This window comes from Vipera berus, assembly GCF_964194415.1.
Source record: "Vipera berus genome assembly, chromosome: 5".
Lineage (NCBI taxonomy): Eukaryota > Metazoa > Chordata > Lepidosauria > Squamata > Viperidae > Vipera > Vipera berus.
Window position 1 is genome coordinate 38,686,149 of NC_138207.1, and position 27,070 is coordinate 38,713,218.

At 36.9% G+C, this 27,070-nt stretch overlaps 2 protein-coding genes across 4 annotated transcripts in view; one reads left to right on the forward strand and one right to left on the reverse strand.

The window, feature by feature from the left end:
* Positions 1–4,467, forward strand: part of BOK (BCL2 family apoptosis regulator BOK) — a 28,016-nt gene extending 23,549 nt beyond the window's left edge. The window contains exon 5 of the mRNA XM_081329533.1: positions 1,101–4,467. Coding sequence (XP_081185659.1) covers positions 1,101–1,226 — 126 coding nt within the window. The 3' untranslated portion in view covers positions 1,227–4,467. The remainder of the gene's footprint in view (positions 1–1,100) is intronic.
* THAP4 (THAP domain containing 4) lies at positions 4,438–26,871 on the reverse strand. Of its 3 annotated transcripts, XM_081329531.1 has the most exons (7): positions 23,934–24,006; positions 22,032–22,194; positions 16,908–18,061; positions 9,123–9,282; positions 8,682–8,791; positions 8,411–8,514; positions 4,438–4,772 (listed from the first exon to the last, which is right to left on the reverse strand). In XM_081329531.1, the coding sequence occupies exons 3-7, from the start codon at positions 17,713–17,715 to the stop codon at positions 4,653–4,655; spliced, it is 1,302 nt and encodes a 433-aa protein (XP_081185657.1). In that variant the 5' UTR covers positions 17,716–18,061; positions 22,032–22,194; positions 23,934–24,006; the 3' UTR covers positions 4,438–4,652. The 3 variants fall into 3 exon arrangements, with proteins under 3 accessions (XP_081185657.1, XP_081185656.1, XP_081185658.1); XM_081329530.1 differs by lacking the exons at positions 22,032–22,194; positions 23,934–24,006 and adding an exon at positions 26,752–26,871; XM_081329532.1 differs by lacking the exons at positions 16,908–18,061; positions 22,032–22,194; positions 23,934–24,006 and adding an exon at positions 12,125–12,611.
* Between the last annotated feature and the right edge of the window lie 199 nt (positions 26,872–27,070).

The following is a 27,070-nucleotide window of genomic DNA, read 5'->3' on the forward strand; positions in this document are numbered from 1 at the left end:
CTTATACAGGTAGTCCTCAACTTACATCCACAATTGAGGTCAAAATTTCTGTTCCCAAGTGAAACATTTGTTGAGTTTGCCCCATTTTACGATCTTTCTTGCCACAGTAGTTGTAGTTGTTAATCAAACTGTTGTTAAGTGGATCTGGCTTCCCTATTGACTGTTGCTTGCCAGAAGGTCGGAAAAGGGGATCATGTGACCCTGGGCCACTGGAATCATCATAAGTATGAGCCAATTGCCAAGCATCTGAGTTTTGATCACGTGATCACAGGGATGCTACAATGGTCATAAATGTAAGAATTGGTCATAAGTCACTTTTTCAGTGTTATAACTTTGAACTGTCACTAAATAAACTGTTGTAAGTCGAGGACTACCTGTAAAGGTACAGGTAATCCCCAGGCTATAACCTTTCAGTCAACAACCATTCAAAGTTCTGAAGGCACTGAACAAGCAGGACTTACAACTGGACTTCCCATTGTTCCACAGTCACAACTTCTGATGTTCTCTGCTGGTTTCCCACAAGCAAAGCCAATGGGAAAGGCATCAGGACATCAGAAGCACTCGTGCTTGTGCTGCTTTTTCTCCCACCTGTACTCCCCTAGTGCCTGTCCAAGCCACCAACACCCTGAAAATTTTAAATCTTTGAGATAGTTTTCAGAAGTGGGATTGTAGTGGAAAAGCTCTTGGATAAGCATGGGGAGATATATATTTTGGACAAGAAATCTATTGCCGTAGGAAGAATTTATAGAAGGGCAAATGTTTCTTCTGATAAATGGTTGCTGCATACATGTGCTTAATAAATAAATGAATAGCTAATGGTGCTGGGCCATCCATTCTTTGGAGTCCTGATTCACTTTTCATGTGGCAGATTAGGACTGCTTTAGGCAGAGATCAGAATCAAAGGCTTCCTGAGAACTTTATAAGATTTCCAACAGCAGATTTACTCAAAGCTTTCCAAAGCTCAGATCAATGGAAGTATTTTAGGGATTTTGATAAATCCTTCACCAGCAATCTGGCAGGAATCATGCAAAAGCTCTATTAGTACTCAGTCTGTAACCTATGCAAAAATGCTGATCCTCTTTTTCTTCTTTCCACCACAGACAGACATAACAAAATGCGTAGTGAATACTGATCCCAACCTCTGCTCCCATTGGCTTGTGGCTGCCATTTGTAATTTTGGCCACTTTTTGAAGGCCATCTTTTTTGTGCTCTTGCCAGAAAGATGATATCTAGTTATCAAATGAAGTTTCATTTTCTTCTCAGTGACAGACACAGTGAAGAAGTAATGAGATGACTTTCCTCGACGATTTTCCAGCAACGGGAAGCCTTTTTTCAATTCTTGTCTTATACCAAACAGCTTTTGTACTTTAAGATTTGCATAATCTGTTCACAAGGCTGAGCCATGGAAGAACTTGTCACCCAGTTTATTGTTTATAAATTGTGTCACATTTTAATGCACTAAAAAAAAGGAAGCTGATTTGGAGTTGTGCAAAGAAGAAAACTATTGTAAACTATTTTTCAGTCGTGATTTTTACAGTGTTATTCATTCTGGATCCTAAATTCTTGATTAATGATTGCTAAATAAAGAAGGGAAGGGTTTCTCCAATATACTGAAATTTAGTTTAAAGACCACTTCCTAAGAAACGAAACTGGGATTATATAGCATAGATTCCCAATCCACATATCCATCTTTATATTTTCACACCTGACGCATCAAAATAAAAGATCATGATTTTTTTTAAAAAAGCTACATTTATGTTGAATAAAAGAATCCAGAGACATCAACCACAACAACTTTTAAAATACAGCAAAAATCTGTATGAAGCATACAACCTTTTAATGTAAGGTGCAATTGGCAAATTGTGTGATTTGATTTTAATCCTACTCTAGCCCATATATGATAGATAACAAGCATGATCAGGACAGAAGGAAAGTATCTTAAAGATACTTTAACTCATTTTGTCTCTTTCTACTTTGTAACTTGCAGCGTGCAAAATACTAGTAAATGGGAGTGGGATTAGCAATGAAGATTATCCCTGAAATTTGTGAAAATAGCAAAGCTGTTAAACCATTGAAACAAAATTTGAACACTGTATATAATGAAATGACACCTTGAAAAGGTTGATTTATTGTGACTAAATAAAACACAACAGAGCATGAAGAACATGACTTCTGGAACTCTTTCTAATCATTTCATCATAGTTCTGCTCTGGGTCAAGTGGTCAGGAGTGGATCTTAGTTTTGAGGCATCAGCAATACTCCAAGTGGCTACCTAATTGCCTTTTCAAAAAGGATACATTTGGGGATTTTTCAAGTTTTTTTTTTCTCCAAAGACTCCATCTGGACCTAGCCTGGTTTTTTTACTCAATCTTCCTTCTACAAGAAAGGAAATGGGATGAAATTTCCAGGAGCGAAAATTGAGTTCCATTAGCTGGACAATGTCTTGACTTCCTTTATGCAACTTCTTTCCACCATTTTATGATTTTTTTAAAAATATTTGTATATACTTATAAAGCCAAAATGATGCAGGCGTGAGGAACAGGCCTGAAAGATTCATCACTAAGAGAAGAAGAAATATATATGTAGGGTGTGGAAAGTGGGAAGACCCCTCAAAACTGTATTTAGCATACTCTGAAAATACATATTTTTGGTGGGGGGAAATGCAATATTTCAGCGCCAGAGCAGAAACAATGTACACTGCTACATTTTGTGAGATCTGTTGCCATAGATACAATCAGAGCCCTAAATAAAATGTATATAAAGGAGATGTGGGAAAACTCTAGGTTTTCAGAAGAAATATCCCAAGAAAACATGTGCATTAAGTGTTCTTAAATATTATATATATGATCATCAAGCAACATGACAATAACTGCAAGAATTATCCTCTGATTTATGGAATGAATGGAGAAATATAACAGGACAGTTCTGTCAGATTAAAGAGAAGCTGGATTTGTACAATATGCTTAGTAAAGAGCAAGCAAGTTACCAGTGTTAACCACTTGCATTTACAGAGTTTTCATACTTTATATACAGTAAGGTAACTCTAAATATTAAATATATTCAGACTGGTGGTTATTTTGAGTTTGACTGATGGTAAGTCTAAAATGTTGCATGAGAAAGGGGAGAAAAGTGCCCTATGCTTATTGAAGTTTCACACAAACATGTGAGTATGGCAAACAAAATCAGTATCAATCCAGATTAGCCATGATTTCAGGGGTGCATTCCTACCCAGAGAAGATTCTGATAATTATTGAGTTCCATGATGTGCATTTATTTAGATGTATGCTCTACCCTACCATCTCATGGTCCTCAAGGTGCCTTTTAATGATACATAAAAACGGCATGAAGATTTCAAACATGCAAACAAAAACATCAACAATGTAAAACTTGTAAAAATATTTTAAATCAATTTCAGTGGGCCCATTCATAGTTCAGGGTAATCATACATTTAACTGTTTCAAAAAGTCCTCAGGCCTGTTGGAAGTTTATTCCAAGCTCTGGAACTACTATGGATGTCTGCCAATTCTTTTTACAAATGGGACTGTCATCAATCTCTCCTTAGTAAATCTCAGATTGTGGATATTAGGCAAAATGCTGTCAGATATCCTGGTTCAGAACTATTTAGAACTGTGTAAATAAATGCCAACATCTTAAATTAGGTCCGGCAGCTAATATAATGCTTGGAAAGTATTAGTAACATGCTCCTGTTTTCAGAGCCATAACCTCTTGCAGCAGTTGTAATCTCTAGATTTTTATAACATGTACAACTGAGGTCATGCTATTTTTTTCTGACAGAGTTGAATGCCAGCCAAATATGTGCATCTTTCTAAACAAAGATCATATGCATCTCGTGATAGTTTGACTTCCCAGAGCTCCCCAAACTTGCTCCTAGAAGGAAGTGCTAGCACCAGGGAAAAACCAATGAATTTTTAACTGCCAGGGTCCATTTGCCTTCATCTGGTTTGTCACCATTTGTAAACACTGGTCAAATATAGGCTGCTTTTTCAAAACCATTTTAAAAGTGATTTAGTTTTTAAAGAATTCAGAAAAGGAAAATTGACTCACCCTCAACACTCAAAACTATGTATTCTTTGTAAGGGGAAGTAGAGGTAGGAAAGGAATGATTCAGTTAAGGGTTCCAGCATCTCCCTTTCATTTCATTTATGGACAGTATCTTCTTCTGTTTTGGGAAATAGGGACTTTCATACAGACTTCAAGCCAGAGGACTCACAAGCTGCATTTGGACATGAAATAGAGATTCATCACTGGTCATTTAACATTAAGCAGGTAGTGGTTCTTCTACTATACTATCATAAAGGAATTAACAGATTTGGACTTTGAGTTGCATTGAAGTAGAATCATCTGCAATACACTTTGGAAGTTTTAATATATGCCTTTGCAAGCATTTTTAAAGCAACAGAATGCCACTCCAAGTCACACCTTTAAAAATAAAAGCTTTTTTATTGGCTTTTGATTTTGTTTGGTTTTGTAAGTCTTCTATTACAGAAACTCAGAATAAACTCATTCAGCAACTGCAGTTTCTACTCTTGGTTATGAATTGGGTCGTGAAGATGCAAAGTCATATTTTGCTTTCAAGCTATTTCAGTTCTCTCCATGTAATGTCTTTTTCTTGATGAAACAAATCCTCCTTTTTAAGGAACCACTTTTTTGTAAGTTATATGAAGGTGCTGAGTCATTGGTTGCGTAGTAGTTGACATAGAGACCGTCTGTTCTAGTTTTCCCTCAGAATTGAGCCTGAATTTTCTAGTAATCTAAAAAGAAAATAAAAAAGACATTATGTATTATTGGATTCTGTTTAGAATTCAAGAAAATGGCAAAGCAAATTAAGATGAAGGAACATAAACGAATAAAAATGTTCCTCAGTGGTACTGTAATATGCATACTTAAAATCCTTGCAAAATTTCAAGCATGATATTGAGGCTTATTTCAATGTTTATCTTTTCATTTTGACACTTATTGGAAGGAGAAAACCTTTTAGAAGGCTTCTGAACACAAACCTGGTATGTAATATATAAAGCGCAGACTAACATAAGCAGGCATATACATAGAATGAAGGCTACTGCTAAGCTTGTAAGCCGCCCTGAGTCTTCGGAGAAGGGCGGGGTATAAATGGAATTAAAATAAAATAAATAAAAATAACAGGTACCCTTAGAATAAGATACAACTCAGACTTCTAACAGAAATGGGGAAACATCATATATCAAATAATAAAAGTATAGAAATCTGTCTATAAATATGGTGATCGCTTTGCTTTGCATATGCTTTGTCTGAAACTTACATTTGAGAGTAATTCTTAAAAGAGAGGTAGCAAAGAATAGTTTATGATTAAATACCTTTACAAATTATTGGATATTGTGTCAAAGCAGGCATATACATAGAATGAAGACTGTTGCTAAGCACATTGATTTATGCTTTAGATTGTAAGCCACCCTGAGTCTTCGGAGAAGGGCGGGATATAAATGGGATTTAAAAAAAAAGAGTTTATTATCAGCCCAACTCACCTCACAGGGTTGTGGGAAAAATAGGAGGTGGAAAGACTACAGTATTAGGTATGTTTACCACCTTGAGTTACATATAAAAATAATAAGGGCTAGATAAAAATAAATAAGTAAAATAAATTATCACATAGTAAACCCAAACAGCATACCCCTTGGCACTGGCCCCTTGCATTTCTCTTCAAATTGTTTCTAAAAAACAATTCTGTTTCTCATCTAGGTTTTGAATCTTTTGGTGCCCTTTGTCCTTTTGAAATAGTTACATTTAGAATGGGAATGAAATATCTGGGATTTGCAAAACCTTCCCCAGAAAACTGCCAAAAATTGTTCTTTGGGGGCAAGTGTTCAAAACAAGTTGAAAAACAATTTGCCAGGTACAAATCAATAATAAAAATTGAACAGCAATAACATTAACAGACCAATGTCTGTTATGGTCTATTAATGGACCGAATAGTTTGAGGTATATATTATGAAAAAAAGACAACTACGGCAATAAAATCTGTTCCTTATCTACTCTTCTTATTCTTATGCCAAATCAATCCACTGCAAAATAAAGGCCTCTTCATTGAAGCTTATGGGCTGTAAACTACAAGGCTAGTTAAGTGCAGGTGGGCAAACAGGTGTCCTCCGGCTCCCAATCCAGGGATAAGACTAGAAGAGTAAAATTTGGGGATCTGGCTCCCAGTCCAGCACCTTAATCACTACACCACATTTTCAATTTCTGAATAGACTTTTTTGGTATGTGGTCATGAAATTCACTATTGTTACATATTGTTACCCAGAAATAGTAAAGTAAATATCAAAAATGAACGCTTCACTTAAGACACAAATATCAAAGATATAAGAAGGGGGAGACCTGATTCAGAGTAATAGCTATGAAAAAGATTTTGGACCAGCAAGCTATTTCAAACTTTTGAGGCTATTAATGTGGCTGCAAGTGGCTGCCAAAAAAAAAGCAAAGGCAAAAAGCAAACTCTATCTTGAATATTGTGTCCAGTTCTGGGTACATCACTTAAGGAGACTTCAGACTATTTAAAGCTGGTCTAGACAAGGGTAGCAAGAAAGATCATGAAGACATGAACTATGTCCTTGTGAAGCGACATTGAGGGCAATGGGGCAATTTGACAAAAAAGATTTTGGCTAAAAACTGATAGCTGCTGGAAATCTCTTTGCTCTTCCTCAACTCTAGAAAACCTTTGTTCACTAGCTCAGGAGAAAAAGGATGCTATTACTCGACTCAAAGAGGAACAAGATAATTTTAAAGCAAACCTTTTAGCTTAATTGTGAAAGCCACTTGTCTTTTGGGGATAGGCAAGGATGTAATGTGATCAAGTTGCTATCAGTGTTTACTGGATTTATCAACAGTTTCAGAATAAACCTTTTTATATTTATGTTGTGAAGGTAAAAATATTTTTGTTTTGCGGAATTGGTACGGTAAATTAGCACATACTCAAGCTCAAAGATTCTCATACTTTAACTAGGATTTATATTACATATCATAAAGATTTGTGAAGAACAATGCCAACTCAATCCCTATCTACCATTTGTATTCACACAGCCAACAAGGTCTTTCTTGCTATGATTATTTTGCACCTTCTCTTTGGGATTCAGATTTGTACTTTTATAAAATGTAATATCCTAAAAGCTTTCCAGTCCAAGTTTTTGAAAGCTATCTTTGCAGTTCCAAACTGCATCAACATTGCTGGCTTATGGCTAGAGACACATTTGGTTTCTGTGGGTGCCATAGCCTGGTATTACTTTCTGTTAAAATTATTTTTTTCCCTGTGCATCTGATCCCACTGTTTCTCAGATACCATTTTAAATCAACTTGTCTAGCAACTGGTAAAAGCAGTCTTCAATTACTAGCATTCTCTTTGGAGCCTCTTCCCATTTGGGTGTGAAAATGCCAGGAGTCACCTTAAGCAGAATCTGAGATACTGATTTTTCAAACTAGTCTAAGTCTAGTCTCCAATCTCAAAGTGCACGGATTCATCTTGACCAAACTGAACACAGCCATCCATTGGAAAACAGGGTAGTTTGGGGACATGCAAAATTCTATCAGAGCATCAGAATCTCTGGGAAACAATACAGAGTAAACTCTGCTCTACCAGTCTTAAAACAAGGAGGACTAGATCACTGGATCAGATGAAAAATCCTAACAGTGATGCAGGAATGTGAGTAAAATTACTATTTGAAGAGTTTTAAATATTATAATAGTATTAAGAAACCTTAGCAGGGATGAAAAACTAAATGAAAGGTCAAATGATTACAAAATATTAGAAGCACAATCTCTGATGATTCAATTAAAATCCATATGTTTACAAAATAGCTAGTCATTTTCCACAGTGGTAATATAGCTAGGGCTTCAGAGAACACACAATAGATATGACAGCTGAGTTTTCTGGCCCAATCCACCCAGTCATTGGTGTAAGTCCCAAATATTACTAATAAATCATGAAACAATCGGACTGCAATCAGACTGCTTAATTTGACAATAACCTAAAAAAAATTGTTGTGGTTCAGTTGAATAGAAAAATAAACTTTTCAGTAGCATTAGAGGCAATTGTTCTCACATCACTTTGTCCAAATAGCATAACATTACAGTCTTCTCTCTTTAGACCTTGTATGGTGAATTCACCAACCCTTCATTACTGTACTAGATTCTTCAGAAATTCCAAAGATTCATTCTAAATACATCTTTAATCACCTTTTGTGTCTTGTAGTTAAGAAAAAAAATACTATAGAATGAATAATTATAGAAATTATTAGAAATATACAGAATTGACCAGAAATATAACAGTTTCTGGGGAATGAACTAGCAGAATTATATTGTTTGGGATAGCAATAGGAACACATACATATTCATCAACTAAATTACAATTAAACATACTCACTTGCTCTACATGAGGTTTCTTGGCAAAAGAAATCCTTGCTACTGAGTGGGAAGCTATAGAAAGCTCTTGCCCGTTTACCTCTCCCTCTTCTACTTCCACCAACCCTACATAAAACAAACAAACATTAATGTCCATATCACAGAACTGTATCAACTATACCTCCAAACTAATCATTTACAAAAACAAAAAGTACATTGCAGAAAATTTTCCAAGTACTTTCAGGCAAATCAGGTTCAAAACTGGGACAACTATAACGCAATAAGATTAATACCTGTGTTCTGAGCACTAATGAAGGCCACCTTGTTAGTGTCAGGTTGGATGCGGATAAATCCACATTCTCGATGCATTGGTTTCTTGGTGTCTGGATGGAAAGCACTGAATCTGTTGGGATAAAAAACAGTACTATCTGCATTCTTCTACTATGACTTTCCTATACTTTAATTCCTCCATGCTACACAAAACAAGGCTAGTTGTTTATGTCTAGCTTAGATGGTTCCTAAAAAGCTATGCAAATAATTTAAAAACCACCAATTCCCTCAAGCTAGCCCACAAGAGTTAAAATGCTTCTAATAAAAAATAAATAAATAAATAAATAAATAAATAATTATTAACAATTAATAAAGAGAGCTAAGGTCTATGTGGCAGTGGTTTGGGGGCTTATAGTTTAGAAGGGGGTTTTCTTCTAAAAAGATATGAAAAAAAGAAAACTCACGAGAAATTCAACATGGGTTGACCAACATGAGAGATGTGCACTTCTTCAAGGTATTGGAAGGGCTTCATGGAAGGGAAGGTACCATCTCCTGGTGGATCTGAAAGCCAAGTGCCCAGCATCCAGGAGAGCGGCTCAATCACAGGATTCAACTGGGCAGCTTCTAAAGAAATAAACCACCTGAGAGTATCAAACTGTACTAGGGTTTTTTTGAAAGTAGGAATACGCAAGCTTCCTTAATAAGTTGTATAAAAAAACATGATAAATTAACAGATCCTTATATCATCTTTTTAATTGCAAAATAAAACGATTTATAATAATGTATTCTAAAAGCTTTATTAAAAATCTATTCTTCTGAATTTGAAAAAAACCTGAAGAAAAGCAATGGAGTGGTTGTAAAAAAATTTTTTTTAAAGGTAGTTTTATTTCACAGGTAGCAGGTGGGGCTTCGAAGCTACAATAGACAATAATCGACTTTAAAAGGATCATCTTAAGAGTCTAAGGAAATTTCTTTTGATCATGTGAAGCTTAGGTAGTGCTGAATTTGGACTAAAATAGTATTTCCATGGAATGGAAACTAAAAATGATAGATTTTTTTTTGGGGGGGGAATGAATTCAAATAACAAAACTTGAAAATGAAGGGAGGCTAAAGAAGTTTTTTTTTACTACCATCTAGTGGATTAACTCACATTATAGCAACTCAAAACATAAGCATGCATAGCACACTATTACTTTCCAAATTAAGCAACATTTTGCAAAATGTTTAACTTATATTTACTTATGGAAGTGCAACCAGAACTGTGCCATCATGCACAATAGAAAGGCATTCAGAGTTTCAAGTTAAATACATGCTCTGTAGGCATTACACGTCCATTCATTCTCACGGACACACACCTACACATAAACAAAACACACTAACTCAAGGAGGGAATGAAGAGGGTAACTAAGTCACTAATATCTCCGTGACTTTAGATATTTAGGGACCAGAATGAAAAAAAAAATGAAAACAGATTGGGAAGGGAAATAGAATGAAATAGAATTGATGGCTACTAACAATGATTGCAGAAAAGAATGCATGAGATAAAAGGATGGATTGAACTATGTTATTGTTTGAGTAAGCAATCTGCAATCACACTTAAAACTATTTTTAAATTTCCCTAGGGATGAGTGTGAAAGCTACCCACAAACATTAATGGAGAAATCAGATAATTTAATGCAGTTGAGTACCGACATATTGCTACTGTATTTCCCCCTTTTTGTGGGTGGAACAAATAAAGGATCAGAAAACTTATTAAATATGTTTGCATACAGTAGAAATTTTATATCATGATTCATACAATTTAAATATAAAAATTGGATCTAAAAACCAAGATACATTTTTATTAGATTTGTTCCATATCATTTTGATCACAGACAACTTGATTTACCGCATTCTTATATCATAATTTAACTAATTTTCCAAACTGATCATGAAAGAAGCTTTATTTTTATTTTTGCATTGAATTAAACCAGAGAATGGTGAAATATAGTTGCCTAACTTAGGAAACTGATCAGAAACAAAATATTACATATTACTGCTTAGCTACTGCTAAGCTTGTAAGCCGCCCTGAGTCTTCGGAGAAGGGCAGGATATAAATGGAATTAAAAATAAAATAAAATAAATAAAAATTAACCAGTATCCTTCTCCAAAAGCCACAAACAGTGCCCAAGCCAGTTCTCTTCTTGCTCATTCTCACCCTCTTTTTAGTACTATGCTAAAAAGAGGGTGAGAATAACTCAAAGCTCCTATTTTACATTGCAAATGTTGCAATAGTACCTAACTGAACAGCTTCAAGGAGTGCATAATTTCATTGAATGTGTATTGTTTTCCTTTAAATTGGTATGGTTACATGATTTAATTTTTTTTATATCTATGCTCCTACAATTTTATAATTATGTATATATTTTGACACAGGGGACGCGGTGGCTCAGTGGGTTAGGACGCTGAGCTTGTCGATCAGAAGGTCGGCAGTTTGGCGGGTCGAATCCTGAGTGCCGCGTAACAGAGTGAGCGCCTGTTAACTCATCCCAGCTTCTGCCAACCTAGCAGTTCGAAAGCACGTAAAAAATGCAAGTAGAAAAATAGGGACCACTCCGGTGGGAAGGTAACAGCGTTCCGTGCGCCTTTGGCGTCTAGTCATGCCGGCCACATGACCATGGAGACGTCCTCGGACAAGCGCTGGCTCTTCGGCTTTGAAACAGAGATGAGCACTGGCCCCTAGAGTTGGAAACGACTAGCACGCATGTGCGGGGGAACCTTTACCTTTTTACCTTTATATATTTTGAAAAGGAGAAACTCGTGGAACTATATTTAATGATATACCGGTAGTTAAAAACTAATAAACTTATAAATGTTTCAGTTGACCTATCAACTTCTTAATCCCCTTCTGAATAGTTCATCTGATAGTTATGTTATTAGATGCAGTTGTTAATAGTAAATAGTATAAAAATAATAGCGTTTTAAAACTTATGAATGTATTATAGTATTTATCAGGCCTTAATTACTGAGAAATGATCTGTCACAGAAAAAAATAATATGCTATATATTTTTTAATTGTGTATGTATCTTGAATACAAGAATATTTTGTTTGCATTCATGCCCTGGAAATTGAGCGGAATGTTAGCCAAATCCTTCCCACCACAAACAACGCTGACACAATTGAATTTAAAAACATATAGGAACATCCTGGTCTCTTCTTAATACTACCTTAACGTTAACAAAGCGGGAGAAAGAATGTGTAAATCTGGTGCTATCATGGGTTCAGAAACAATCAACAATCAGCACAAATTGAAACATTATAGAATTGTCTGTGTGCAGCACTGATTGAAAAGTTTTCTACATGCAAAGGAAAAAGAATACAAATCAGCAGTGTAATTTAATATACAGTACATAAAACATAACCCAAATCTCATATTCAAAATGTATTAGTACTTCAGTTTTAAAAAGTAACTCTTTTATACAGTACCTGTTTGGATTTCACTGCTGGCCATATTTTGCAATATTATTTATAGCTTGCGTACTTAAGAGCACTAATCCTACCTCTAGCTTCCATGAATCAAAACAACACTCTAAGACCAAACAGGAAACAAACTTTGGACTCTATAAAGGTTACTGCAGTGTTTTCTGGGATTTGTAGTCAAGTTTAAGAAAGTGATGCAGAACTGATGTAAAACTTTGGCATAGATTGTGACTCATAGTTCTTTTAGGTTCCTTCTGCTCTTTCATAAAGGCACATACTGGCATCCCATAAAACAAAGGCAAGCATTCAGTATTACTGTTTTCATCTTGTAAAACAAGGCAGAAGCAAAGGAGGAGGAAGTGAAAAGCCAGACCGAGAAACGTTAGTATGACTAAATACAGTAGTTCTTTTGCTAGTGAAATCCAATTTGCCAGGCTTTCTTTTTTATAAGCTAAGTAAACAAGGGATAGAAATGGTGGCAGCCTATACACATTTACAAATGAAAATGCACCTCAACAATATTACAGTTCATTATCAGTGATATATATAAATAAATTTACGTTCCAAGCATAAATTAGGGGTCCCGGGTCTTTTGTGAGCTTGATTGTTTTCTTGCAGATATTTCATTACCCAAACTAGGTAACATCATCAATGCTAATCCATCATCAATTGCACAGATGATGTTACCTAGTTTGGGTAATGAAACATCCGCAACTCAGCTCACAGAGTACTAAGGACCCCTCATTCCAACTCTGAGTTACAAACATTCTCTGTTATCCTATATAAACAAGTAATCTAATTAGGGAATATGAAAAAGGCAATGTGGCCCTGACAAGATTTAAACTGTAGCATCAGGTAACTGTAGCCAGTACAGTATAAATGTAATTCCTAGACTTCTTGTTTGGAAAGTGCAATATGGCACTGACCTAAAGCAGGTGCACATGGCCAGGCGTAGGTTCAAATACTGAATCCTTCTCCAAGCCCAGGGGTTTTATTTAAATTAGGCAGCAATTTATTCCAATTATCACCTGCAACGCTCTGAGTTGGGAGAGTGTGATTGGGGGCAGGCAAGAGTTTGCCTGCCAGGCAAAAATCTTACCCAGTTTCATTTGTTAAACCCTTGGGGAGGCTGTGGGCTGGGCCGGTTTAGTGAGGCTCTCTCTGCCACACAGGACTTCCAGTCACTATTGCTCTCACCTGTAACCAATGAAGATGTGGCTCAGCTGAGCAACCAGCCTGGGATCTCTCACAGGCTAATCCAGAGATACTAGCAGCCCAAAGAGTATGAAACAAACCACCATTAACACTGGAGCTAAAGCAGCAACAGGACCTGTATCAGATGTGTCACTTTAGTCTGTCATTTTAACAACTGGTTCTCACAAACAGAACTCCACGCCTGTGCACAAGGCCCTCTGAAGGTAGCAGGAGCCAAAACAGCCGATACGATCCATTTCCCAGCAAAGGCATCAAGACCATTGTAAAGGAGATTTAATTCTACCTGTCCTACATTTCCCACCCCCACCCACCCCCAAGGAGAAATCTATATAGACTAGAGCAGGGGTCAGCAACCTGAAACAGTGAAAGAGCCACTCGGAACCGGTTCCCTCACAAAAGAAAAAACTGGGAGCCGCAAAAAAATGTGTGCACATGTGCATACATGCGCGCATGCGCAGAACACGGTTTGACTAAAGAGTGGAGCCAAGGCGAGATATGCACCTAGCCTGCATATTTGAATTGATTGGTTGAACTTTTTTAGTTCCACTTTTTTTTTTTGGACTGCACATGGCAGAGGACTGGGAGCCGCAGGAGATGGCTGAAAGAGCCGCATGCAGCTCCAGAGCCGCGGGTTGCAAACCTGTGGACTAGAGGGAAAACAGAGCAACTGGCCCTTGAAAATATTCTATGCTAAGAAACTTTGTTAATTATCTGACTGTGTCTACCTGTTTTTCAAAAGGAAAAATCTGATGCAGCAGAGTTCTATCCTGCATCCTATGCTCTTTAGCAGAAATATGAAATCAATGGGCAGATCGCTCAGAAACATCAATACAATGCTGTATTTTAATTCTTCTTGAGCCAAAACCAGAAAATGATGAATGTCAATGCAGATCTTGTAAGTAAGTAATGTGTAGAACAAAATCCATTAAAAAGTTCATCCAATGTGTTTCTGACACTTAGTTCCTTCAAAATGCCTTGACTATCTGGTTTTAAATGTTATCCATATTTTCTTCTTTTGAATGTTTTTCCTTTGGGGATTTTTTTCTCCAATTCATTATGATTGGGGCAGGATATAAATTTTGTTAAATAAATTGACAACTCGCTCCTATTAAATTGTACCCTATTCTAAAAATAAATTAAAAGGATTAGGTAAGAAATCAGGCAGTCAGAATAAACATTATATAAAAATCTGAAGGCAGGCAACAACTGTTATCCAATACAAAAAAAATCAATACATAATTTCCCCTACAGAATACCAAAAATATATTTTTGTGTTTTTTAGTCTCTTTAAACAAGTAATAAGCAACAGTAATTGTCCCTCAGAAGTATGAAATCTGTTCTTCAGTATAGCACATATAACACAACTAAAGCCATAGTTTAGTAGATCATTAAAAATTACACTAATAAGGATTATCATAATGCCAAACCATAATAGTTCTTTGATGCTTAACTCACATTATATGAAAATTCTAAATGTTTCCATCAAAATCTCAAATGTAACATTTGTTCTTTTAACTTAAAGTACATGGCTTTCATAGATTTCTTTGGGACAACAGCTGTAACCAGTGATATCATTGAAATTGGGACAAAGAATACCCACCTTCAGGAGGTCTTAGAATGCAGGCAAGGAAAGCATTCTGACCTCATTTCAGACATCCTTTTCTTTTGGCCCACTTCATCAAAGGTAACTGCTATTCTAAATCACTACTGAGGAAAAAAAACCTTGGTCCCTACTGCTGATAACCTCAATATTAGGAATAAAAGGCAGGATTTGTCTATTTCCCACTGGACGGTCACAGGCCCACTGCACCTGGCCATGTTCGTAGGTGTTAGTAAATTTGCATTACTAAATACAATTTACTTGTAAAGAGCATAAGAAATGGATTTGAAGGGCAGGAGGAAGAGTCACTACCAATAAACTAAATTGATTGACAGAGGATTGAGTCTGGCTAAGAAACTAATTGGAAAAAACAAGCCCCTCTAATTCACATCAAGATAAAGTGAAGGAAGGCGGCAACACATTCAGACTTGTAAGATTCTGTAACTACAGCTGTTACACATAGCATTGTTTCTTAGTCTGGTCCAGCTTGCAGGGCTGACAATATGACAGCAAACTCTGTCATTTGTATTATGTACCAGGGAAGTGACAAAGCTTGCATAATTTAAGATATTTCTTTTCTAAGTTATTTTGGGTATAATTTATGTTTGAAACTACATTCAAATGCTGGTTAAGCTGTAGTTTTGGCATGGCCTATATTTAAATAAGTCTGTATTCCACCACTTGGGAGCCAAGTCTCCAGTTCAAACAGAATTAATTTTATCTCTTAGGAAATGCTATACTAATCAAGGGATATTCACTTCTTGAATTTAAATATGAGAACATATTAACAATGAGGAGAGAGTAATTGTGTAGCTGCATGAAGTAGAAGGAAATTAAGATTAGTGAAAGTGAGCTGGTGAACTATGGGTAGATGAGAAGATAGAAGCATGAGTGTGTCAACTTACTGGAAAAGAAAACTCAGTTGAAGATAAAATGGAAGGGAAGAAAGACAGATTGAGATTATATGAAGCAAAGGGAAATCTATTTGGGAACATTAAACATGAGAATGGTATGTTGAAGGGGTCATATGGTAGAAGACACTGATGGCATGCAAGGATTGAGTAGAATAGTGAAAGTGGACTGAAAGTGAGGCAACTGGTAAAGATTGGATGGATAGCCCAGAACATTATAGGCAGCAGAGGTAGAACCTATCCATTTGGAAGTGTTACCACCTGTTCAAGCCTCATGGTAGACTTGGCTGGGTATATCCACAAGGACTATACTGTGAGGTCATTTGATTGCCTTCGCCTTTGGACAAGGAGAAGACAGGTAAGAAATGACATGACTTCAACTATTCTATGAGGATTACTGGCTGGTTTTGGTAAATGAAATCTGTTTTGTGGAAGGCTATTTGGAAAAACAATCTATTTGAGGTGAGGATAGGGAGGATAAGTTGATAAAAATGGAGCGTGTGGTTTGGATCTATTGATAAGGAAAAGGATATATGCTCTTTTCCAGTTTAAGACAAGAGAATAATCAGAGTAGGTTTGGGGAGACAGAAGTTAAGACTGATATTTTCCACCATTTATGGATGGAAGTCTATTTCGGGAGAGTGGAAATATAATTGATCTTGGTTGGGATTAGGGTAATTAGAGGATATTTAGATGAGATTTCTGCAACTAGCAGTAACTCAGGCAAGGGAAGCCAAATGATGGGGAAAGGACGTGAGGTTGTTGATGGGTGAGAAGTGTAAAGAGTTGGAGTGTCAGACTGGTATAATTAAAAATTAAGATGAGAGAGTGATGGGTGAGAATCCCTTCTAGGTAGGCAGGACCAGATCTTGAGAGGAATAGCATTGGAGGAGGATATCGAGAAAGGAGTGACGATCATGATAGCATTGAGAGAAAGAGATGCGGCAAGAGCAAGTACGAATCTTTCTTGAACAGAAAAAAAAGAAACAGCTTATTGTATGCTAGATATCCACATATTTTGCCATCAATTTTTCTCAGCTGTGAAAGTGCAGAGAATACTAACCACAATCCTGGGACAACAGGTTGCTCAAGAAAGGGACATTAATCCTCTTCAGCTCATCCAGCTTTTCCTTCAGCTTTTTAACCTGGCTGTCCGAGCGGCTGATCTTTTGCCTCAGCTGTTTTAGCTCTCCGTTCTTCTTTTCTACTTGTTCTCTCAAACAACACACTTGGCTTTTACTTTGCCTAGAGGAGAAACAGTACGAATGAAGGGAATCAATGAGCTTGCATGCTCCTGAAGCAGACATGATGACCTCATTGATTGACATGAGGTTGGCATCAGTCTCTCCCTTCTGACCTACTACAGCTTCTGTGGCTGGTTTAGGGGTCAGATCTGCAGGGGATGCAGACATGCTTTGGGAAGACTTCTGGGGGATAGCAGTAAGAGAAGAAGTAGAGGAGGCTTCTCTAAACCTAGTGTCCTGCTCCACAGGGTTGTTACTACAGTTTGATTCCACACTTCTCCTTAACCTTTTTCTTTCTAGTTGTTCCTTTGGAAATGATGATTTCTCTCTAGTATGTTTGGAGAAAAAGCTGTAAGAATGAAGGGATCCAATAAATTTACATGCACCTGACACCGGAGGTGTGAAGTCATCCTCTGATATACCATTTTTATCAATTTTGAAACTTCCTGGATGGATAACCATTTCAGAATGGTCCTCAATAGAATGTTTTTCTGGTTTATTCTGAGAAACTTTTGTAACTAAGTTATCTGCTAACATCCTTCTAAGGGAACCTTCAAGTTGGACCTGAAAACTTGCCCCCTGCTCACTCATTGATCCAATTTCAGCTTGAAGAGTCACGTGCTCCATTTTATTACTTCCTTCCACAAGCAAGTCTTGACCAGATGATAAGGTTCCTTCATCTACCTTCCCATGTCCTTCATTTGATTGATTGCCATTTCTTTGTAGAGTCTGGGTTATTATTTTTCTCTTTCTTTTGACATAACCCCTGCTGTTGCCCCTTGTTTCAGAAATATGGAATATAGTTGGGATGGCGGTGGGTTTCAGTAACCGATGCTGGTCTTCCAACCGTTTTGAAAAGCTGTCCTTAGTGAAGTGTTCACTGCAGAGAAAGGAATATTTGGTAGGAATCCAATTGTCCCGTTGTACTGCTTTTAGCCACTGGATTAGTCGCTTTGAATCCTTTAATGGAAACCTTTGAAAAAGTATAAAAGGAGAAAGTTACTATTTACATTTCTTTTTCTTTCTTTCCTGGAATCATGAAAATACATAGATGAGGTTAAACTAAAAAAACCTCAATCTTCTAAAAACGTTAGATATAATATATAGATATAAATAGCATCCATTACATTTTTAGAACAAGTATTTCAGAAAGATGCTGAGCTGTTTTAGATTTTGATCTATTCAATAGCTATTTTTATGAAACAATCATTTCCAAAAAGTGGTTCAACAATCAGATTTTAATAAAAGATTCATCATCCAAACATTAATCCCAAGTGAATTTATGCCCAAAGGTTTTCATTCAATTAACTGCATATGACTGAACTACAGACTAAAAATGACAAAGAATTGGGTGATATAGCTAATACAGAAATACATAATTAAATATTCAGAATGGTTTTGTTGGGTTAGAAAAGCAGGCTATAAATAATAGAATTTAAAAGAATCAAACACAAAGTTCCCTTCAGAAAATACAAATAAATATTCAGATAAAAGATTGAGGATGCTTGACTTGGTTATATGTGAGAAATTCCTATAATGCTGTAAACTGGCTGAGTTATCAAGGAGATACCAAACACTTTAGGCTGCAACAAAAGGAATCATCTCCAAATCATGGGATTATAGCTTCACTTCATTTTGAGTGGTCACACGCCCATTTCAAATATTGTGTTCAATTATGGATATCATATTTTAATAAAGATTCAGAGAAACTGGAACACATTCAAGGAAGATCAATGATAACTATTAAGATACTAGAAATTACAGTCTAAAAAGAAAGATAGAAATAATTGGGTCAGTTTAGTTTAAAAAAACCAGAGAAAATATGAAAGCACTATTCAACTATCTGAAAGGATGTCACATACAAGATTAAACCTGTTCTCCATCATTCCAGAATGTAATAACATTTAGTTTAATACACTAAATAATACATTAAAGTCAAAGAAAAGTATGTTCCAATTGAATTTTACAACTTTTTTCCTAGCAATAACAGCAGTTTGAAAGCAGCATCAATTAGTGAGAACTGTGTGTTCCACATCACTGAATATGTTAAAGTAGATGTTAAAGGTCCATGTGATGGGATGGTTGTATTGTGTTTTTAGATGGATGTTTTTCCGCAACTCATTTCTATTTATTTTTCAAAGTGTTTTTTAATAGATACAGGAAGTGAACCCTGAGAGGGGTCAAGCATGTCATCAGCCTCAATCCCTTCGTGCCTACAACAGACCTAAGTCCAGCCCCTCTTGAATTCTGTTGACTCTTATCTACTGCCAGTTTGGTTTGATCAGCAAGGTCTGAAGTTGATGTTAGGGTTAATCTATGCTGATCTGAGTTCTGATTACTGATGGAGATCCAGCACCTCTCCACCAGTAATCTGCACTTGGAACAGAATAGATTAACCCTAAGGTCAACTTCAGACCAACAGTCAAGTAAGCAATACCCCAATTAAGAAACTGCCAAAGAGCCATTAGTAAACAGCCCAACCAAAGAATCCCTAAGACTGCCCCCACCCACACAGGCAAGACACCAGAATATAAACTGACAGCAAACAGCACTTCTTACTAGTACTGATGATGTCACCTAGTTAGGGTAATGTAACGTCTGCAAGAAAACAAGCAAATTCAGAAAGCACCAAGGACCCCTCACTTAATAACTTGTCTAGTATTTCGATGATGATGATGATGATGATGATGATGATGATAATAATAATAATAATAATAAAGAAAATCTCAAAATATCAAGACCTGCAGATAGCAGTAGAATGACTGTGGCAATAGAAAGCAAAGATAGTACCAACAGTAGCAAATAGTAGCCTTGAATGCAATTCTAAAACACCTGGAGCACCATTTGAACACCAATGGCATTGACAAAATCATTATGGTCAATTATAAAAGATAGCCTTACTCAGAATGATTTTGTGATGATACCTTTAATACCATGAAACAACAACATTTTCCTATCTATCCCAGGTACTTGGGAAGAACTCAGTAGGTGGACAAAAAATGCCAAATCCAATCTAAACATCTGGCTGACTGCAACAAACCATAATAATAATAAAGATCTCTTTCTCATATCTCATCCATTTGCAATAATCAAATTATTTTTAAAAAATCATCATTCAGTCCTAATCAACAAAAGTCTATTATGAGGTGTCAGGGATAGTTATGCACAGTGAGGGAAAAAGTATTTGATCCCCTGCTGATTTTGTACATTTGCTCACTGACAAAGAAATGATCAGTCTATAATTTTAATGGTAGGTTTATTTTAACAGTGAGACAATAACAACAAAAAAATCCAAAAAAACACATTTCAAAAAAGTTATAAATTGATTTACATTTTAATGAGTGAAATAAGTATTTGATCCCCTATCAATCAGCAAGATTTCTGGCTCCCAGATATCTTTTATACAGGTAACAAGATGAGATTAAGAGCACTCTCTTAAAAGAAGTGCTCCTAATCTGAGCTTGTTACCTGTATAAAAGGCACCTGTCCACAGAAGCAATCAATCAATTACATTCCAAACTCTCCACCAAGACCAAAGAGCTGTCCAAGGATGTCGCAGACAAGATTGTGGACCTACACAAGGCTGGAATGGGCTACAAGACAATCAACAAGCAGCTTGGTGAGAAGGTGACAATAGTTGGTGCAATTATTTGGAAATAGAAGAAATACAAAATAACTGTCAATCTTCCTCAGTCTGGGACTCCATACAAGCTCTCACCTCATGGAGTTGCAATGATCATGAGAATGGTGAGGAATCAGCCCAGAACTACACAGGAGGATCTTGTCAAGGCAGCTGGGACCATAGTCACCAAGAAAACAATTGGTAACACACTATGCAGTGAAGGTCTGAAATCCTGCAGCCTCCGCAAGGTCAACCTGCTCAAGAAACCACATGTATGTCTGAAGTTTGCCAATGAACATCTGAATGATTCAGAAGAGAACTGGGCAAAAGTGTTGTGGTCAGATGAGACCAAAATCGAGCTCTTTGGCATCAACTCAACTCACCGTGTTTGGAGGAGGAGGAATGCTGCCTATGACCCCAAGAACACCATCCCCATTGTCAAACGTGGAGGTGGAAACATTATGCTTTGGGGGTGTTTTTCTGTGAAGGGGACAGGACAACTTTGCTGCATCAAAGGGACGATGGACGGAGCCATGTACTGTCAAATATTGGGTGAGAACCTCCTTCCCTCAGCCAGGGCATTGAAAATGGGTCATGGATGGGTATTCCAGCATGGCAATGACCTAAAACACACGGCCAAGGTAATAATGGAGTGGCTCAAGAAGAAGCACACAAAGGTCCTGAAAGGGCGTAGCCAATCTCCAGACATTAATCCCATGGAAAAATCTGCGGAGGGAGCTGAAGGTTCAACCTGCCAAATGTCAACCTCGAAACCTTAATGACTTGGAGAGGATCTGCAAAGAGGAGTGGGACAAAATCCCTCCTGAGATGTGTGCAAACCTGTTGGCCAACTACAAGAAACGTCTGGCCTCTGTGATTGCCAACAAGGGTTTTACCACCAAGTACTAAGTCATGTTTTTCAAAGGGGTCAAATACTTATTTCACTCATTAAAATGCAAATCAATTTATAACTTTTTTGAAATGCATTTTTCTGGATTTTTTTGTTATTCTGTCTCTCACTGTTAAAATAAATCTACCATTAAAATTATAGACTTATCATTTCTTTGTCAGTGGGCAAACATACAAAATCAGCAGGGGATCAAACACTTTTTATCCTCACTGTATATGTTTTAGCCTTAATCAAATAAATCTAGTTTTTAATCCAACTTATCACTTTCTCTAAAACAAAACAAAAGATTTATCTCCCCATTTATGAACCACATTGAAAGCCTTATCAATCAAATAGGGTCAAAAAGAAATTCCATTAATGTCTATCAGAAACCACAACACAAATGTTTTAGTCCTGTTCAGATAAATTCACCTTATAAACCTTCTATTTTCTTTTTAAAAGCTTGATCTTTAATCTCATCGAATCATGTCCCAGAAATTGATTTCTTCTCATTTTGTCTTTTCAGAAATAGCTTGATTGCTTTAATACCTTCTGTTTGTAAATCCAAGACAAGAAGGCTTTCCAAATTGCTCTGCTGACTCATTTTAATAATTAAAAAGAGACATAGAAATAATATCAACTGGTTTCATTTATAAATCCATTTTGGCATCCTTTTCTATATTAACTTCATACTCTTGGCATTTGAAATTCATTTTCATATCCATAGCATCCTTTTTTATATCACTGTTGTAATCCAGCATTTTTTAGAAATCCAAATCCATATTCAAATCAATCTCAGTCTGTTTTATCCAATAAAATCTGTTGTTCTTCAATATCTTCTGCTATAATATCAAACAATCTTATAAGTAACTTAGGTTATTATTTATTCATTTATTTATTAAATTTGTTTGCCGCCCATCTCACCACGAGGCAACTATTTGTTTCCAAACAGCCTCTGTTCCTTCTATTTTGCTCCATTATATTAATGCCTTTGTTCTCCTCTCCAATCTTTTGTTCCAGGTTCCCTCCAGCCAGCCTTCAGATCTCCTCTTACCAATATTTCCCTCCAAATTCACAAAATTTTCCTATGATAGGATTTGTTACCATTAATTTCAAAGACTTCATATATTTTTAAAATAAATTTTAGACCTCCTTTTACTGTTTTCCAAAAATGAAAGCTTTTCTCGTTAATCCTTAAATTTATTAACAGGGCAAGTTAGTTAGGGTAGAAGAAAATCTCCTGGTATTATAACATCTTATCTTGGTTCTTAACATCCAGAAACGCATTAATAATGAACTTCTTAAAGTAGTTAAGAGAGGGAGTAGACAGATTCAGTGTCCCCTTGAAGCTGCTAGAGTAGACTGTGGCTTAGGTAGGACATTTTCTTCCCTTGCTCACAAAGCTCTCAAACCCGCTAGAGATATCCATTTTATGATATCTTCACAAGGAGGCTCGGAATAGAGAAAACCTGTGGGTGATCCTAGTCCTTTCCTTTATTTGGAAAGGAATTTCAAGGAACCAATCCATTCACTGGTTCACTTTTCACTTCAAACATGACTCCATCTTCCCAGAGCAATCTTCAGTCTTCCATTGCTCTTCTTGAAATTGGAAGCTCAGATCACTGGTCTGATGTAAACTGCCTTTTGCAAAGAGCTCTTGGGCAAGGATGGATCTGGCTCTGACAAGGGGGAAAACAGGTTGCTTTTGGCTGTTTTTCCCTTTTACGCAAAAACACACAACAAAAAAGGGTATGTTTTGTGCACTCCAACTCGGGGTAAGCCTGCTTTGCACTTTTTTTTCTTCCTTTTTTCAGTGCAAAGTTAGCTCCATATAGTCCAGGAAAGGGATGTTTTAGCACATTTAAGCACCTTTAAGCTGCTTTGTGCTTTTTAAATCCTTTTTTTGCTGTGTGTAATCAGTCCCATATGGCCCGGCAGCCAAGCCAGGTATGCCTCATCATCAGCAGGAACAAGAAGGCGGTGAAGGTGAGAGCTTGAGGCACAGAGCAGCACTGATGGTGGTGAGAGACGGTGGGAGAGACATTTTTTTCAAGCATGGTGCTTGTGAAATAGATAGAAAATTATTCTCTCTGTTTTCTTTTTCATTGTTTATATTAGTGTTCTATTATTTTACTTATGTTTTGTTTACACTCTTTTCATTTCTTCCTTTTTATTGTTTTAAGCCACTTACAGTAGCCCCTTGGCAGGATAGGCAGCAAATAAATTTAACAATAAATAAAATAAATATGCACAATAATGGGGAAATACTGAAATTCCCACAGTAGAGAAATAGGCAGTAAAGTTGTCAGAATTATCAGAAATGGTGAAACTAACCTGTTTGGTCAGGGATAAAACAATAAGTATCTTCTTAAAAAGACTGGAAATTTTTTAAATTTGGACTTTATTGCTGAGAAAGAGATAAAAATTGAAGTGCTGATTTATGGATGTTGATGACTGAAAAAGAACTAAACAAGAGGCTAAAGGGATTTTTGTAATATTAAGGAAGGAAGGAGGCTGGATAATAAGCTTGTTAATTTCTGTTGCAAAGAAGGCTAGAAGTCATTTAAGTCCCCAAAGTCTTTTTTTTCTGACTTTTGTTCCCTAGGTTCTTATTTTTTATGTATTTCACTTTCTTCTTTTTGTACCCTGAACCTTTTTAAATTTTATTTCTTTTTCTTTTAGATTTGTCTTTCCTTGTTTGAAAAAAAATCACTAATAAAATTATTAAAAATATATTTAGAAAGTGTTAAAATAACCAGGTTGACAATATATAATAGAAAGAAATTTTATTTGGGTGGGAAAGGCATAGACCTCCTCTCCAAAAATGAAAAGTTTCCTCAAAACAAGGGACAAAACATGCTCTAAATAGCAAAAAAGTTATTCAATAAAGCAGTTTTTTTAAAAAAATGCATGGAAACCAACAATAGCATCAGAGGTTTATATGGGGGAACAATGCCAGGTTCAGTTGACAGTAAGGAAACAGAAAAAAGATATTAACGAAAAGACTTCTTGAAGAAGTTATCCATGTATAATCAGTCCCTCCCAACTTTTTTTTTTAATCCTATTTATATCCCGCCCTTCTCCGAAGACTCAGGGCGGCTTACAATCTAAGAAGCGTGCTTCTTAGATTGTAAGCCGCCCTGAGTCTTCGGAGAAGGGCGGGATATAAATAGGATTAAAAAAAAAACACTTGGTCCCAGAAACTAAACAATTCACAATCTAATACTATAAACCATCTTTAAAATATGGAGACAAACAAAAATAATTATAGTGCATATCAAATAATTACACATGAAACTCTCCATAATTTCTTCAGTTCATTAGAAACCAATGACTATTTCTAATCAACTCATATTTTAAAATAGCATACATTTATACTATTTTTCAGAAATATAAATTCATTTCACATGCACAGAAAAATAAATCACAAGACAAATGCGGAAGAAAAATCTGGGACCCAAAGAATACTCACTGCTCGTAATAATTGAATCAATCTCCTATGCTGAAAAGGGAATATATGTTTTGAGTAGCAAACAGAGCCCAGACATTGTCCTTGCATTATACTTGGGAATTACTAGATGCATCTCATTTGATGCTTTTAAGCAGAGTCACTATCCAGCATGGAACCCTTAACTTAAATTCATATAAATTTCTTCAGCTGAATTAAATTAATTTTGCATTTTTCACCTTTGGACTACTTTCACATTTTAATTTTTAAAATTAATCTTAGATAGAAATAATGGCTACTATTGAATGTCTGAATTCTTAAAATGTTTACATTTAACACCAATATCAAAAAAAATAGGAACCATTCATTGTAACAATAAACATATATTTGTTTTTGCTGTATGCAGAATAAAATGAGAATGCCTTCATAGTTGCTTGAGTATACAGAGATGACATTTCTTGTTTTATATTAACAGTATACTAAACAGTTCTGTCACTTTTTTGCTTATTTTCTCATAGCTGTAATGTGTTCCTTTTCTAGTTTAAATAAGGATTTGCACACAACTGTATATATTGGATAAAAAAACAATCAATATTCAGTTGATATTTCTAGAATACAATTTATCTCTTGCAAGGATTGGCAAATATGCCACGTCTCAGAGCAAATTCAGAGATTAGGATGTGACAGGAAAAGCAATCCTCAGCTTTCTCGGTTGCTCCACAAGCCACCTACAGACAGATTTGCTACTGAATAAAGTTGGTTTCTCCAATGGATGCATACTTGCAAAACTCAAGACAAGACAGAACAGGTAAACTTGCAAACAACAGTAATACTGCTTACTCATGCATCAGTGTCCTACATATGAAATTTAATAACTAAATAAATAAAAATCAGGGCTAAACCTTGAGCCACATCTTAACACTGGAATGCTTCAACTACAAATCCATGGTGGAAAGTGGCAGTAGACATTAGAGTTGGTGTCCCTATAACCAAGCAAGTATAGAGAGTCCTTGCCTTCCCTTCTCAAAGACAAAAAGGAACTTTTTAGCTTAAAACACGTAGAGTCATTTTCACAGGAGTTGCAACCCTCTGGCTATTTTATCTTAAACTGTGCACAGATGGCAAGAAGAATCGGGTGAAAGAATAAGAAGGATGAGAGAGGCAAAAAATTGAGTTTTGACCGTGCGTGTGTGTGTGTGGGGGGGGGGGGGTTCTGTATGTGGGGGAGGTGAAGTTGGTCCCTATTGTTGGGGGCGGGGGGGGGGAGAGTTGGTCCTCTATTGCAGCGTTTCCCAACCTTAGGAACTTGAAGATGCGTGGACTTCAACTCCCAGAATTCCCCAGCCAGCATAGCTGGCTGGGGAATTCTGGGAGTTGAAGTCCACGCATCTTCAAGTTCCTAAGGTTGGGAAACGCTGCTCTATTGTTGGCCTCTCTGGGAGGGACCCGTAATGAGGGATGCTAGTCGGCGAAAGAGAAAGAACCCGGTCCAACTCCCCAGAAACCAATGTAAAAGGTACGCAAAGGGGGCAGCCGGGCAAGCTCAAAGGGGCATCAGCCTGTCACAGAACTGCGAGCGGAAGAGAAACGGGAAGCTCTGCGTCGGTCTACCCGATCGAAAAGGTGCGCCTCGAGAAGCCCCGTGTCGAGGTACGAAGCAGGAGACGGGCAGGTGCGAGCGCTCCTTTCCCTCCCCCTGGTTACCTGTGGAAAGAGACGGCCGCTCGGCCCCGGGCACCTTTGCCCTGCCGGTTGGAGCAATTCAGTGCCGCGCAACAGATCACCATCGCTGGAGGCCGCACGGGCGGCCCTGCCTCAACCCCCTCTCCGCCCCCCCCCTTCAGCCGTACAACAAGATGGCGAAGCCGAGCAAGTCACACAGCAGCCTCGCCACACCCTGCAAAGTAACTTCCGTACGGAAGAAGCTGTCATTCAGTTACACCCCCATATGCCTTCGGCGGTACAGTATATGAGCGAAGTGGCTCTTACGACCACCAGCAACGCTCCTTAATTCCCCTTTCCC

Excerpts from the sequence above, each read along its gene's own strand:
- THAP4 (XM_081329530.1), bottom strand. The coding sequence starts at position 26,834 with ATGGTGATCTGTTGCGCGGCACTGAATTGCTCCAACCGGCAGGGCAAA. Across the intron at positions 18,062-26,751 it reads GCGGCCGTCTCTTTCCACAG|GTTTCCATTAAAGGATTCAA; the intron begins GTAACCAGGGGG and ends ACTTTTTCAAAG. Across the intron at positions 8,515-8,681 it reads CATTAGTGCTCAGAACACAG|GGTTGGTGGAAGTAGAAGAG; the intron begins GTATTAATCTTA and ends TGTTTTATGTAG.